The 15289-nt window shown below is 39.0% G+C and overlaps 1 protein-coding gene and 1 pseudogene across 5 annotated transcripts in view; both read right to left on the reverse strand.

Annotated features, from left to right (window-relative positions):
• TBCE (tubulin folding cofactor E) overlaps window positions 1-15289 on the reverse strand; it is a 111476-nt gene that overhangs the window by 47048 nt on the left and 49139 nt on the right. For all 5 annotated transcript variants that reach the window (XM_035714991.2, XM_025448635.2, XM_049108749.1 and 2 more), the window contains one exon: window positions 14160-14289. In XM_035714991.2, the coding sequence (XP_035570884.1) occupies window positions 14160-14259 (100 nt within the window). In that variant the 5' untranslated portion in view covers window positions 14260-14289. The remainder of the gene's footprint in view (window positions 1-14159; window positions 14290-15289) is intronic.
• Window positions 2737-4268, reverse strand: LOC112660895 (non-POU domain-containing octamer-binding protein-like; annotated as a pseudogene).

Raw genomic sequence — 15289 nt, forward strand, 5'->3', positions numbered from 1 at the left:
ACAAGAATTAAAAATGATGAATTCAATGAACCAGCAATCATATTTCTTGGTATCTACCCAATGAGTTATGTCCACACAAGAGCCGGCACACAGACTTTTTAAAATAGATTTTATTTATTTATTCATGAAAGACAGAGAGAGAGGCAGAGATACAGCAGAGGGAGAAGCAGGCTCCATGCAAGAAGCCTGATGCAGAACTCAATCCCGAGACTCCGAGATCACGCCCTGAGCCAAAGGCAGATACTCAACTGCTGAGCCACCCAGGTGTCCCCACACAGATATTTATAGCAGCTTTCTTCATAATTGCCACAACTGGAAGCATGGACAAACTGTGATACCTCCAGACAATGGAATATTATTTAGGCATTAAAAAGAAATGAGCTATCAAGCCATAAAAAGATAAGGAGGAAATTTAAATGCACATTACTAAGTGGCAGGAAAAAAAGGCAAAACTATAGAGACAATTATCAGGGGTTACCGGGTTTAGGGAGGAGGAAGAGATGAACAGGCAAAGCACAGAGAATTGTTAGCCCACTGAAACTATCTTATGCAATATTATAATGGTGGATGAAGTCATTGTACATTTGTCATAACCCATAAAATGTACACCACCCAGAGTGGAAGTCTAATGTAAATAACGGACTTAGGGTGATTATGAGAAATACAGAATCTTCCATCTCTATTAAGCAATGTTACTAATCTGATTCATTCGGTGTTGGTCTTTACAAAATTACTCTCCTCAGAGAGGGCACATGTTTAGAGGCTTCAACTACTGACAACAGCTCATAGCTGAAACAAAGTCAAAGTTTCGATATCTCAGTGGCTGAAATCACACAATTATAAGATTTGTCTAAACTGCCTCAGGTTCTCTGAAATTAGAAGTAGGTTTGTCTTCAGCGCTATCCTAAGGCAGTTGTGCTCTAGGAACATGTCATTGTCACCTGGAAGCAGTCTTTTGCTTTTGTATTCTGTATGTCTAAAAAAACATTTGCAATAATTTATAATTTAAAAAAAATCAGGGAAAAGAAAACTAGGTGCAGGGAGATTAAAACCCATTAACAAAAAGGGGGTGATGGGGAGGAGGGATAAGAAGCACTTAAAAAGCAGAGAATTACTAAAAAAATAGCAATGTCGTACAAAATCTAGCTCTGGCCTTCCTTGCAACAAGAAAAAGATGCAATTCTCTTGACCAGTAGTAGAAACTTTTGTTTGGGGTGCCTGGGTGGCTCAGTCGGTGAAGCGTCGGCCTTCGGCTCAGGTCACGATCCCAGGGTCCTGGGGTCAAGCCCCATATCAGGGCTCTTTCTCTGCCCCTCGCCCCGCCCCCCACTTGTCCTGTCTCTCACTATCTCTCTCTCTCAAATAAATAGATTTTATAAAAGAAGAAACTTCTTAGTTCATTAGAAGAAAACGTTTCCTAAGCTGATAGTCAATTGTCCCAAGAGTGCTTGGATAAGAAGCATCAAATTAGCTAATGATGAACACATCCTACCTGGTAACAGCTTTACCACATATTCACTGGTGTTGCACAAGTGGCTATTCCTAAGGAATAAACACTCAACCATTCTCAAAAGTGTGGAATCAGAATCTTCGAGAGAGCATGCTAAAAAAATGAGTCCTAAGCCATAACTCCAGCCTACTCAATTAGAATCTCTGGATATAGGGCACCTGGGTGGCTCAGTGGTTGAATATCTGCCTTTGGCTCAGGTCATGATCCCGGGATCCTGGGATCAAGTTCCGCATCAGGCTCCCTGAGGGGAGCCTGCTTCTCCCTCTACCTATGTCTCTGTCTCTCATGAAAAAATCTTAAAAAAAAAAAAAAAAAGAATCTCTGGATATAGAATCTGAGAATTTATATTTTTATTTTATTTATTTTTTTTAAAGGCTTAAAACGTATTTTAATAAGTTGATGCTGCATTACTGCTCCATTTCTCAGAAAAACTCCAAAGGTATCAGGGACAAATCAAACATGGTACACCAATAAAAAAAATGCACAGCATAACTACCTAAGATAGGCAAGGCTAAGAGCTACTGTCTGACCTTCAGCATACAGCAACCCTGTTCCCAAGATTGTACTAGGACTATCAAAAGCTGTGAACAGCATCATAGACATAAAAGGGCCCTTCCTGGGTTGTCCTTACCCAGAAAAAAGATGGAGGCAACTTAACACAAGATTTTTTAAAGATACACTAAAATGAAAATCTCTAAGAGAAAGGTCTTCCTTAGAACATGAAGGGGTAATATACTGGATATAACAGAATCATATGTATGTTGTCTGTGACCTCTGTGGACATTTGCCTGAATTCCCACCTGTGAGTGAATGAAATGGGGCTAAGGTCATAGGGGGATGCTTGTTTTTGTGGTATATGTGGCAGTGTCTATGGGGTTGGAGGATATAAGAATGAGAAAGCAAAAAGAACAGGATGGACAAGAATGGAATGATCAAGATTAATGGGGGCTCTAACTGGATCCATTTTGCCATGGTTCCACACCGCCCCCCCCCCAAGACCCTCAACAATCACATGAGACTTCAGGAATGCACCACACAGAATCAATTAGTTAAACGATATACCACACAGAACTGATTTGTTAAATATCGCCCCTCCCTTGCCTTCAGCCTCCAGTAAACTCCCTCAAAGTAGTACAGGCAAGGAAGACCTAACTATTGGGAGGAATCCCTAACACTTTTCCAGGGCAGAATTCTGGCTAGTCCAAAAAGGGTCCTGCTTTTAAGGGTTTTTGGGAAACTAGACATTGAAATTTTTATTAGTATTGGCGACGTTTGTTTGGAGCAAATTCAGCTCCAGGAGCTGCACGGTTGAATGCAGGAGGGGTTCCACCAATTGCCCCAATTCCTTCCATTGTAGCAGCCTGGCCAAAGCGTTCAGTTATTGGTGGGGTCAATCCCAAGGTTCCATCTGGCATCATAGTGGCAGGTCCTGGAGGAGCTGGGGTACCAGCTGGCACTGGAGCAGGGGGCATGGCACCTCTATTGTTTATGCCCATAGCACCTCCCATAGCCATCTGCCCCATCCGTATCTCCTGTTCTCTCACATTAGGGAATGTTCCCTTGAATCCTTCCTGCTATCGCTGCATCATTTCTTCCCGTTGCCGCTGCATCTCTTCCTCTCGGCGCCTGCACTCCTCCTCTTGCCTGAGCTCCAGTTGCTTTCGTTTTTGCACTTCTTGGTTGTGCAGCTCTTCCATCCTCCTAAGTTCTTCTTGATGCCTCATCAAATCCTGTCTCATTAGCATGACCTGGTGCTCATGGCGAGCAGCCTCCATCTCCATCTCCAGCTTCTCACGAGCTTCCTTGATGTTGCAGTCCACTTGGTCCTGCTGCTGCTTCTCCATCTCAATCAGTGCCTCCCAGCGCATGGCATCCTCGTACTCAGAGGAGCCAGGCTATGCAAATCTGGGTGGCTGCTCTTGCTCCTTGTGTAATTGCTGATTCTTTATAACCAGTTTCTCTGGAAGTCCCTCTTCATCATCCAACTGGTCCATGGGCTCCACAGTCACAGGCCGAGGAAATGCGATTAGCAGGAAGGAGTCTTCACTGCACCTGTCCAGAGCTTTCCGAGCAGCGGGCTTCCCTGAGAATTGAACAATGCCTTTTCCTGAGGGCCTTCCTCGATCATCCATAATGACTACAGCCCTCTCCACCTGGCCAAACACGGAAAAGGCTTCCTCCAGCAGTTCATTGGAAACATACTGAGGAAGGTTTCAGACTGTAAGGGATGCACTACGGCAGGCAAAGCGCACACGCATCTGCTTCCCACAAAGTGACATGTTGTCCAATTCTACTTTGGCAATCTCCGCTAAGGTTCGTGTTTCCAAGCAGATAAAACCAAAGCCCTTATCCTTATGAATGAAGACTTCTCCTGCTTTCCCATATTTCTCAAATAGTTTCCTCATCTCCTCTTCAATGATATCAGGAGGAAGATTGCCCACCAAGAGCCAGCTACGTTGGGTGAAGGTCTTCTCTCCTGGCTTCCTAAAATTCTTCAGGTCAATAGTCAAGCCTTCATTTTGGCTGCTGGCTTGTTGCCCATTTGCAGGTATTGGTGGCAGTGGTGGCTGCTGCTGTTGCTGCTGATGGTGCTGCTGGTGGTGATGCTGATGATGCTTCCTTGGAGTATGGTTTTGCTTCTCCAAGTTAAAGGTTTTATTGCTCTGCATTTTTGCACCCCGCTACCGACTGTTCTCTCCTCAGAGTAACAGCGACGCTACACAGCCTCTACCATCCCCGAGAATTTATATTTTTAACAAGTACCCCAGGCACACTGCATTAGACTTCCCTTCTTCAACAGATGTTATCTTGGCTAGGTTTCTAATTACAGTGAAATGACAACAATTTCAAACTAAGAGAAGGTATCATATATTGCTAATCCAAATATAAGGCACAGGATTGAGAAGGATAAAGTTTAATTTATTAACAACCACACTTTCTGGCCCTGAGGGTTGTAAATTAATAGATTTTTAAATTTATACATAAATTTCCTGACAGATGGCAATGAGTACCACACTCTAACAAAAATCAATATTCTATGATGATTTTCCTATAGATGGAAATGAAGTTGTGCTGAGAAAAGAGGTTTTCTTTTTTTTTTTTTTCTGATTCACAACAATAAGAACAGCAAAACCAATAATATCTAACATTCAAAAAGCTCTTACTTCCTACCAGGCATAGGTCTAAATGCTTTATATATATATTAATTCACTGAATCCTCATAACGACCCTTCAAAGTAGAGGGCCATCCACTTTAGTGCAAATGTGAGCTACAGAAATACCACTCAGGAGCAATCATTCTCTCTCAGGAAGCAATCCCACATCTGTCCAAAGCCTCAAACAAGTACACACTTGAGTACCAAATTTTTTGCATCTATAAATATGGAATGACCAGGGGCCTAAAACACTTGAAGTTACAAATTACCAAGTGCCTATCACTCCTATAATAAAATCTGCCACCAATTTTAAGCAGGGCTACACACCAGTAATAAATAAGCTATAAAAAGCATCCTGAAATAATTAAATGCATTACTTATTTAAGTTACACTATTTATGATTTTTCATCTGAATTCTATCATGTGTCTGTCAAAGACAACAACTTTGGGTGGTTTTTGTTTTTTTAAGATTTTATTCATTTATTAGAGAGAGAGAGAGAGAGAGACCACAAGCAGGGGGAGCAGCAGGCAGAGGGAGAGAAGCAGGCTCCCCACTGAGCAAAGAGCCCTACATGGGGCTCCATCCCAGGACCCTGGGATCACGATCTAAGCCGAAGGCAGATGCTTAACCAACTGAACCACCCAGGCACCCCAACAACTTTGGCTTTAACACAATGTTTAAATGTTCTTCTAGACAACAAGTAGTAAATTTAGCCATTTCTTCCATCAACTCCCAGAACATGAAAACATATCCTGTCATCACCACATTTAAACACACATATACATTTCTATTTGCTGTGGTAGGAGGACAAAAGCATGATTCATCTGAAAATTTCTTAAAGAACAGCACTATTATACATATTTCATGTAGAAATTTGCTACCAAATAATTTGTGTTGACTCTGATTCTCAATATATGTATTAGTTCAATAAAAGCTGTGAAATACTTTAGAGGCACCTGGCTGGCTCAGTCCATAGAGCATGTGACTCTTGATCTCAGGGAAGTAAGTTCAGGCCCCACGTTGGGCACAGAGATCACTTAAAAAAAAAGAAATACCTTGGGCAATATAACTCAACTCATTAATAATGTCAAAAACCTAAAGTGGATAAATAAATGCTACAAAAGCCTTAAAATGTTAAATAAACAACTTTCTTCTTTGGCAAAAAAAAAAGTATAACAGTAACAATTAGACTCAGATTTTCTTTATATGAGGGAATAAGAAACTCACAACTAAAATTAATAAAAAAGGGGCACTTAAGTGGCTCAGTTGGATAAGCATCTGACTCTTGGTTTCAGCTCAGGTTATGTTCTCAGGGTCATGAGATCAAGGCCACTGGCATGGAGCCTACTCTCCCTCTGCCCCCGCCCCTCCCCCGCCACCCCCCATCCCATATCACCCTCACTCACATGCATGTGCTCTCTTAAAAAAAAATTAAATATAAAAATAAAATACATAAAATTAATCAAGACAAAGGATAGTGCAGAATTTTAATGGTATAAACAGGTTAAAACACCTAAAATTTTGCTGAAATAAGTCAGACAGAGAAAAATATCACGACTTCACAAGGAATCTAAAAATCAAAATAAACCAAGCAGAAACAGACCCATAGAGAACTGATGGTTTCCTTGAAGGAAGGGGCATTTGGGGGGATGGGAAAGATGGCTGAAGGGGAGTGGGAGGTACAGGCTTCCAGTTATGGAATGAGCGAGTCATGGAAATGAAAGGTCAGGGTAGGGAATACAGTCAATGGTATTGTAGTAGCACTGTACAGTGACAAATGGTAGCTACACTTGCAGTGAGCATAGCATAACTACAGAGTTGTCCAATCGCTATGTTGTACACCTGTGCATGTCAACCACACTAAAAAAGGAAGACCTATCATTTTGAAGGACTATATGATTACCCATTTTAAAGAATAGATGCATGCCACCTTAGGAGTAATCTTCAAAGACTATAAACCACGAAGTTAATTAGGACAAAGTTTTTCAATAATCTGGTTTATTGATTGGCTTACATAAACCATAAAAGAACTCTATTCGCTAACATAATATGAATCAAAATTTGAGTTTGAAGTGTACATACTATTCTGTAAGAAAATGTTACTTTTTCGAGATACATGGTGAAGTATTTAGAGATGAAATGCTACTGTGCATATCATTTTGTTTAAAATGCTTAGGCAAAAAATTAAAAGTGATGAAGCAAAGAAGGCAGAATGTTAGCAATGTTAAATTGACATACAAGTATATACAAGTATTCCTTATACTATTCTCTGCTCTATGTTTGAAACTTTTATAACAAGTACTAAAAAAATACACGTCCTCCTTAAGCCTATTCTAATTCTAGGAATTAATATATATAAACAAATATAGCTGTGTCGACCAAACATAGCCAGAAACAACAACTAACCCATCAGGAATTAACACCCCTAGAGGTCAGGTTATGGCCTCCAAATACTATTGGCCACTTAAAAAAAAAAAAAAAAGCAGGCCTTTGGAGAAATTGCCATGCGAGATGTGGGCACCTGGGTGGCTCAACTGGTTAAGCGTCTCCTTCAGCTCAGACCATGATCTCAGGGTCCTTGGATCGAGTCCAGCATCCGGCTCCCTGCTCAGTGGGGAGTCCACTTCTCCCTCTCCTGCCTCTTTCTCCCTAATAAGGGACAATTTGAGCATCAATAAGGATAACAGCAATGGACTCAAACAGATCAAATATGCTTAAACCCATGACTTTATAAAGATTTTTAAAAATTCATTGGGTTTTCTAAGTCAATCAATTCATCTTAATGAAGACTAATAAATAAAAGGGAAAAAAATCTAACATTTATCTCCTGCCTTTCAAGCACCCAATTATTTTGGAAAGGACGGAATTAACACAAATTTTCCACGATATAAGCTGTCCATCAGAAGAATGATAAAAGAAAATTATTAGAATTCTACCATCTTGACAACCCCTAATAATCCATATAAAAATGTTCATCAAGAGCTGCTAACATCACAAAAAGTGATACTGCCAAACATTATGTGCCTCCTGACTGAAGTACACATCAACTAAAGAATATTCATACAAAAAAAAGAGATATCAAGCCTAAATCTAGTAAACCATATATAAAACTACGAATTTATAGGAAATGTACAGACAGAAGCACATGTTAATGACATCATGTGGATGTAATCAGAAGAATCCAAAACATGGGAAATTTTAGAAGACAAACACAATTTTTTCAAACCAAATGTAAGGAAGAAAAAAAGGAATGTAGAAGATCAATCTAGGAAATCCCATATGCAGCCAACAGGAGTGCCAGAAAGAAAAAGCAGGAAAAATGGAAGGGTAAAAATTATCCAAGATAATCTTGGAAGAAAACATCTCATAACTGAAAATATACACGTGACCTCAATTAAATAGGCTTAACCAAGAAAACACCTACAACCAATCAGTGAAAAGAACACCCACCAGCTGGACACTACTGCTTTTCATCGTAAGTCCTTAGGCACTATATTTTACCACACTCATATATTATTTTGATACTAAACAAACAAACAAAAAAAAGGAAACAGCAGCAAGGCTTCAAAGTTGGCCCAGAAGATTAGTGAGTGCTGTTACTAAATGAAACTATAAGAAAATATTGTTATATAAGTATATTAAAAACATCATCCAAGACCTAAAAAAAAAAAATCTGCTTTTTTTTCCTAAAGATGTTATTTATTTGAGAGACACAGACAGAGGGAGAGATAGAGAATGTGTAAGCATGAGTAGGGTGAGAGTAGAGAGAGAAGCAGACTCCCACTGAGCAGGGACCAGGATCATGACCTGAGTTGAAGGCAAGTGCTCAACCGACTGAGCCATCCAGACACCCTTTTTTTTTTTTTTTTCTTTCATCATGGGAATTATAATGGTCCTCTAAAACACAAGAAAAGTGGTGCCTGGGTGGCTTAGTCAGCTAAGCATCTGCCTTCAGCTCAGGTCATGATCTCAGGGTTCTGGGATTGAGTCCCACATAGGTCTCCCTGCAGGGAGCCTGCTTCTCCTTCTGCCTATGTCTCTGCCCCTCTGTCTCTCATGAATAAATAAATAAATTCTTAAAAATAAATAAATAAATAATATCTCCATAAGAACTTAGAAGAAATATGTTTCAACTATTATATTTAAAATTAACATTGTTACTACAGAATAAATGGAAACCAAAATACTGTAGGGCCATTTACTTTAGTCACTGTATATAGGTAGACAGTAATACCAGATTTGTTACCATAAAAATATTACAAAACAATAACTAAGGGCAAAGAACCATGAAGACAATCACCCAAGAAGAAATAAAAATATAATGTATATATTGATTGATCTGCAGCAACTCCAAGTATATGGATACAAGAATATCCAGTAATGAATATATAATTTTAAGCATATAAATGTATATTAATCAAAGATCTACTGATACTATTTCATTAATTAAATCAGTTAACCATCACATGATACAAATTAATTTAGAAAAAGTGCTTCCTCACTCCTACATTAATAAAACAATTCTAATCAGACTCTTCAAATACAGTTATAACATGTTTGAAGTTAGCATCTGACTATATTCACTAAGGATGATTTTAGAATACCTCACACAATTATCTAGGCTATTTCCTATTGCTGCTATACAACCATACAAATTTTTTTTAAGATTTTTTATTTATCTAGGAGAGATAGCAGAGTGAGCAAGGGAACTCAAGTAGCGGGAAGGGGGAGTGGCAGAGGGAGAGGGAGAAGTAGGCTCCCTGCTGAGCAGGGAGCTGGACAGAACTTAATCCCAGGACCCTGAAATCATGACCTGAGCCAAAGAAAAGATGCTTAACTGACTGAGCTGCCCAGGCGCCCCCACAAATTTATTGTCTTACAGTTTTGGAGGTCAGAACTGAAGACAGGGTGCCTAGGTGGCTCAGTTGATTGAGCATCTGCCTTCAGCTCAGGTCATGATCTCAGGGTCCTGGGAGCTAGCCCCATGTCAAGCTCCCTGCTCAGTGGGGAGTCTGCTTTTCTTTCTTCCACTATTCCCCCCCACCCCCCCACCCCCGTTCATGCTCTCTGGGTGTTTCTCTCTCTCTCAAATGAATAAATAAAATCTTTAAAAGAAAAGAAAAAGAAGCCTGAGGACAGTCTCACTGAACTAAAATCAAGGTGTTGCAGAGCTGTGTTCCCTTTCAGAGATTACAGAGGAGAATTTGTTGCCTTGCCTTCTCCAGCTTCTAGAGGCTGCACACATTCTTTGGCTTCTCGACCCTCATTCATCTTCAAAGCCCACACTGGCCAGTCGAAACTTTCTTAGAACACTCCATTCCAGCACTGCCCTCTTCTGCTTCTACTTCCAAGGATCCTCGGGATTACACTGAGCCCACCTGGATAATCTCCCTATCTTAAAGTCAGGTGATTAGCAACCCTAATTCTTCTTTGCCATGTACCTGAACATAATGCTTTCAAGTCTTGGGACATCTTTGTTCTAAGGGGAGGAAATAAAACAGATGAACATAGGGACAGGGAAGGAAAAATAAAATAAGATAAAAACATATGCCCACTACAGCATATCCTCTTCACTTAAACTCTTTTTAAAATCTGCATATGGCGGCTCCTGGGTGGCACAGTTGGTTAAGCATCCAACTCTTGCTTTCAGCTCAGATCATAGTCTCAGGGTTGTGGGACCGAGCCCCACGTCAGCACAGTATTCAGTACAGTCTGCTTGAGACTTTGATTTTATCTCCCTTTCCCTCTGCCCCTCCCCACCAAGCACATGCTCACACATACTTGCACTCTCTCTCTGAAATAAATATTTTTTTAAATTTTATTTATTTATGATAGTCACACAGAGAGAGAGAGAGAGAGAGAGAGAGAGAGGCAGAGACATAGGCAGAGGGAGAAGCAGGCTCCATGCAGGGAGCCCGACGTGGGATTCGATCCCGGGTCTCCAGGATCGTGCCCTGGGCCAAAGTCAGGCGCTAAACCAGTGCGCCACCCAGGGATCCCTGAAATAAGTATTTTTTAAATTAAAATTAAAAACTGAAAAAAACCTGGATATGATACTATGCATATCAAGAAACCTGAACATGATCTCAGGAAATTAAATTTCCAACCCAAGCCATTTGCAAAACATTACAATTGCTTTCCTTCTTTTTTAAGTAAATTTTAAAACTGTTTATCTACAACAATAGCTAACACTATGTGCCGATAACTAGTCTAAATGCTTCAAACACCTTCATTTATTTATTTATCACAACAGCCCTACAACATCCAGTGAAACAGCCCCAGGAGTAATTACTAAATCTGTGTTCAATTTCTTTGCATCTTTGTACCAATTTCATCTGTTGACTTCTAAAAGAAATTCAAAGTAGCACCAATTGAGGTAAAGTAATAGAGAATGTCCCATATGATGAGATAATTAATAGAGTAAATACACAGAAGCTCTTTCTTTGCAGAATTATAATTTGAGGGGGAAAACTTGCCTGATAATAAATATATGTAGGAAATGTCAAACTAACAGGCAATTTAATAAGTGAAAATAATATGTACCACTTCATATTCCCTAAATTACCATGAAATAGCTTCCATCTGTATTACTGAATTTGTGATGTGCTACTCCAATCTGCCTTTAGAAAGTGGGATTTATGCCCACCATCTGCTGAGAATACTAGCTTCTGGCAATTAGCCCTCAACTATGAGCCCACTTCTAAGAATTGTCTCCACTAAAAAAAGTGCCTGGCATCCCCTTTCCACTAAAAAAAGTGCCTGGCATCCCTTTTCCACGATAGATCATCACAGGTATAAATGCCCAGCCCCTCTTCTCAGGAAAATCTCTGAAGGGCCACCCTATCTTCAGAATTGCCCACAGGTCAGTTGAAACTTTTGTTCAGACTATATCACAGGGGCACCTGGCTGGCTCAGTCAATGAAGCATGCAACTTTTCTTTTTTTCTTTTTAATTCAAGTTAGTTAACATATAGTATTACTTGTTCCAGGCGTAGAATTTAGTGATTCATCAGTTGCATATACCACCATTTCATCAAGTGCCCTCTTTAATGCCCATCTCCCAATTACCCCATCCCACCAACCATCTCTCCTCCAGCAACCCTCAGTTTGTTCCCTATAGTTAAGAGTCTTTTATGGTTTCCCTCCCTCTCTGTTTTTATCTTACTTTATTATCTGTTTTTCCTTCCCTTATGCTACATTCATCTGTTTTATTAAATTTCACATGAATGAAGTCATATGGTATTCATCTTTCTCTAATTTTGCTTAGCTTAATACACTCTAATTCCATCCACATTATTGCAAATGGCAACATTTCATTCTTTTTGATGGCTGAGTAATATTCCAGTGTGTGTATGTGTGTGCCCTTCTTTATCCATTCCTGCATGAATGGACATTTGGGCTCTTTCCATAGTTAGGCTATTGAGGACATTGCTGCTATAAACACTGGGGTATGTATACCCCTTCAAATCACTATCTTTGTTCCCTTTGGATAAATACCTAGTAGTGCAATTGCTGGATGTAGGGTAGTTCTAGTTTTAACTTTTTGAGGAACCTCTATATGAGCATGCAACTCTTGATCTCAGGGTTGTAATTTCAAGCTCCATGTTGGGTGTAAAGATTACTTAAAAGTAAAAACTTAAAAAAATAAAAAATAAAAAGTTTCTGCAGAGAGAAGGAAACAAAGGTAATCTATGGAACTGGAAAAGATATTTGCAAATGACATATCTGATAAAGGGTTAGTATCCACAATATATAAAGAACTTATATATTTAAAATGGGAAGTTTAAAAATGGGAAGACACAAATAGACATTTCTTCAAAGAAGACATTCCAATGACCAACAGACCCATGAAAAGATTCTCAACACCCCTTGACATCAGGGAAATACAAATCACAACCACATTGCAAAATCACCTCACACCTGTTGGAATGACTAACATCAAAACATAAGAAACAAGTGTTGGTGAGGATGTGGAGAAAAAGGAACCCTCATGTACTGTTGGTGGGAATGCCAAATGGTGCAGCCACTGTGGAAAATAGTATGGGAGGTTCCTCAAAAAGTTAAAAATAGACCTACCCTATGATCCAGTAATTCCACTACTGGGTATTTATCCAAAGAATATGAAAACATTAATTCAAAAAGATATGAGCATCCTTATGTTTACTGCAGCATTATTTACAATAGCCAAATTATGGAAGCAGCCCAAGTGTCCATCAGTTGACAAATGAATAAAAAAGAGGTGGTAGTACACACACACACACACACACAATGGAATATTACTCAGCCATAAAAAAGAATGAAATCTTGCCATTTGCAACAACATGGATGGCTAGTGAGTAAATTGCTAAGTGAAGTAAGTCAGAGAAAGACAAATACCATATGATTTTGCTACTATGTGGAATTTAAGAAACAAAACAAAGGAGTAAAGGGGAGGAAAAAGAGAGATAAACCAAGAAACAGACTCTTAACCGAGGAGAACAATCTGATGGTTACCAGAAGGGAGATGGGTGGGGGGGATGGGTAAACTACATGAAGGAGATTAAGAATACACTTATCTTGACAAGCACTGAGTAATGCATAGGATTGTTGAATCACTATATGATATGCTTGAAACCAACATAACAATGTATGTACACTATACTGAAATTAAAATAATAAATTAAAAAACAACACAATGATACCGTCTAAAAGAAAAAAAAACCTTCTGTAACTATGTATGGTGATGGATGTTAATTAGATCTATCTTGGGATCATTTTGCAATATATACAAATATCAAGTTATTATTTTGTACACCTGAAACTAATATACTGTCATATGTCAATTATATCTCAATTAAAAAATGTAAACAAAATGATGCTACAGGGGGGTGCCTGGGTGGCTCAGTCAGTTAAGCATCTGCCTTTGGCTCAGGTCATGATCCTAGGGTCCTGGAGTAGAGCCCTGCATCAGGCTCCCTGCTCAATGGAGAACCTGCTTCTCCCTCTCCCTCAGCCCCTCCCCCCATTCATGTACCTGCTCTCTCTCTTTCTCTCTCTCTCAAATAAATAAAATGTTAAAAAAATAAATAAAAAAACCCATAAATGTGTACCAAATAATACATGAAAAAAGATATCACAAAATCATATGCATATCAATTTAAACTGCTTTACTTACATATACACAGGGATTAGTGACAAAAGAAATTTCCAAAAATTCTTAGTTTTTGAGGTTAGGATATGAGAATTCAAGATTATTAGTTACTGTTTAAAGTTTACTCACAAGATATTTTAAGGTTAAATATAAAATAGGAACACTAAATAATTAGATAAGTGTAAAATTCAATAAAACCATAGAATACCACAGGATATTATTACCCAAACACAATAATTGCATACAGGAAGCATCTATAAATTGGTTGTTAGTTTCTTCAAAATCATTGTTACAAAGCACTACAAAGAAACTCTAAAATAAATAAATACATACACGCACACACACACACACAATTATAAATTACCTGCCACAGGAGGGACAATACCAGAAAATCGCACTGTTGCATGTTCTCCATTAACTTCAACTCGTCGACCAATGACATCAGATGTCAAAGTGTCATTCATTATCACATAGCCAGAATCCAAATATGAGATCTATGAAGAAAATTTAAAAATTGACAAGGATTAATAAAGTCCTTTTAAAAAAAAGATTTTTTTTTCAGGCAGCCCAGGTGGCTCAGCGGTTTAGCACCGCCTTCAGCCCAGGGTGTAATCCTGGAGAGCCGGGATCAAGTCCCATGTCAGGCTCCCCGCGTGGAGCCTTCTTCTCCCTCTGCCTGTGTCTCTGCCTCTCTCCCTCTCAATCTGTGTCGCTCATGAATAAATAAATAAAATCTTTTTAAAAAAATGTTTTTTTTTTTTTTTTCACTTCACTGAGACATCTTTGAGGTCAACACTCCTGGCCAACTTAGCCTTCATATTTTGGTGAAGAGAAGGGCCTATAGGTATAGGTGCCTATAGGCATCAAATATTCACATAATTTGATTTTACTTCACTAATTGTATTTTGATAACATATTTTAAAAATATTGCTTAACTCCAGTTAGCTCACATCACATAATTTGTCTATTCTGCCATTTACTGAAGAGTCTGGGAAGGAGAGAATAGAAAAGAGGGAGATAAAAATGATAGAGAATAGGGAAAGAAAACAGGCATATTGGCATTGTTATTTTTTCAGGAAGGGAGAAAAACTCAAACTCATAGATAAGGAAACAACACATATAATGAACAATAAATAGTAAATTAAACTCTAGAGGCACCTGGCTAGCTCAGTTGGTGGAGCATGCAGTTCTTGATCTTGGGGTTGTGAGCTCAAGCTCCACAGTTGGGCATAAAGCCTACAAAAAAAATTAAACTCTAATAAAAATATAGAATCCTAAAATCAAAGAGAAAGAGGAGGTCTTAAAGGGAGACTGAGTGAAAAGTATCCCCAATCTAGGGATGATAACTACGTCCAACCCCTAATTCATAGGAAAGCAGAAGACTCAGGAACATGCCAAATGACATTCCAAGGGTGTGGCTCCCCAAATCTAGACAGTGGGGAACCCTACTGTCAAATAAGTCTGTTTCTTCAACAAACAAAACACATCGAGGGA

This window comes from Canis lupus, chromosome 4 (genome assembly GCF_003254725.2).
Source record: "Canis lupus dingo isolate Sandy chromosome 4, ASM325472v2, whole genome shotgun sequence".
NCBI classification, from domain to species: Eukaryota; Metazoa; Chordata; class Mammalia; order Carnivora; family Canidae; genus Canis; species Canis lupus.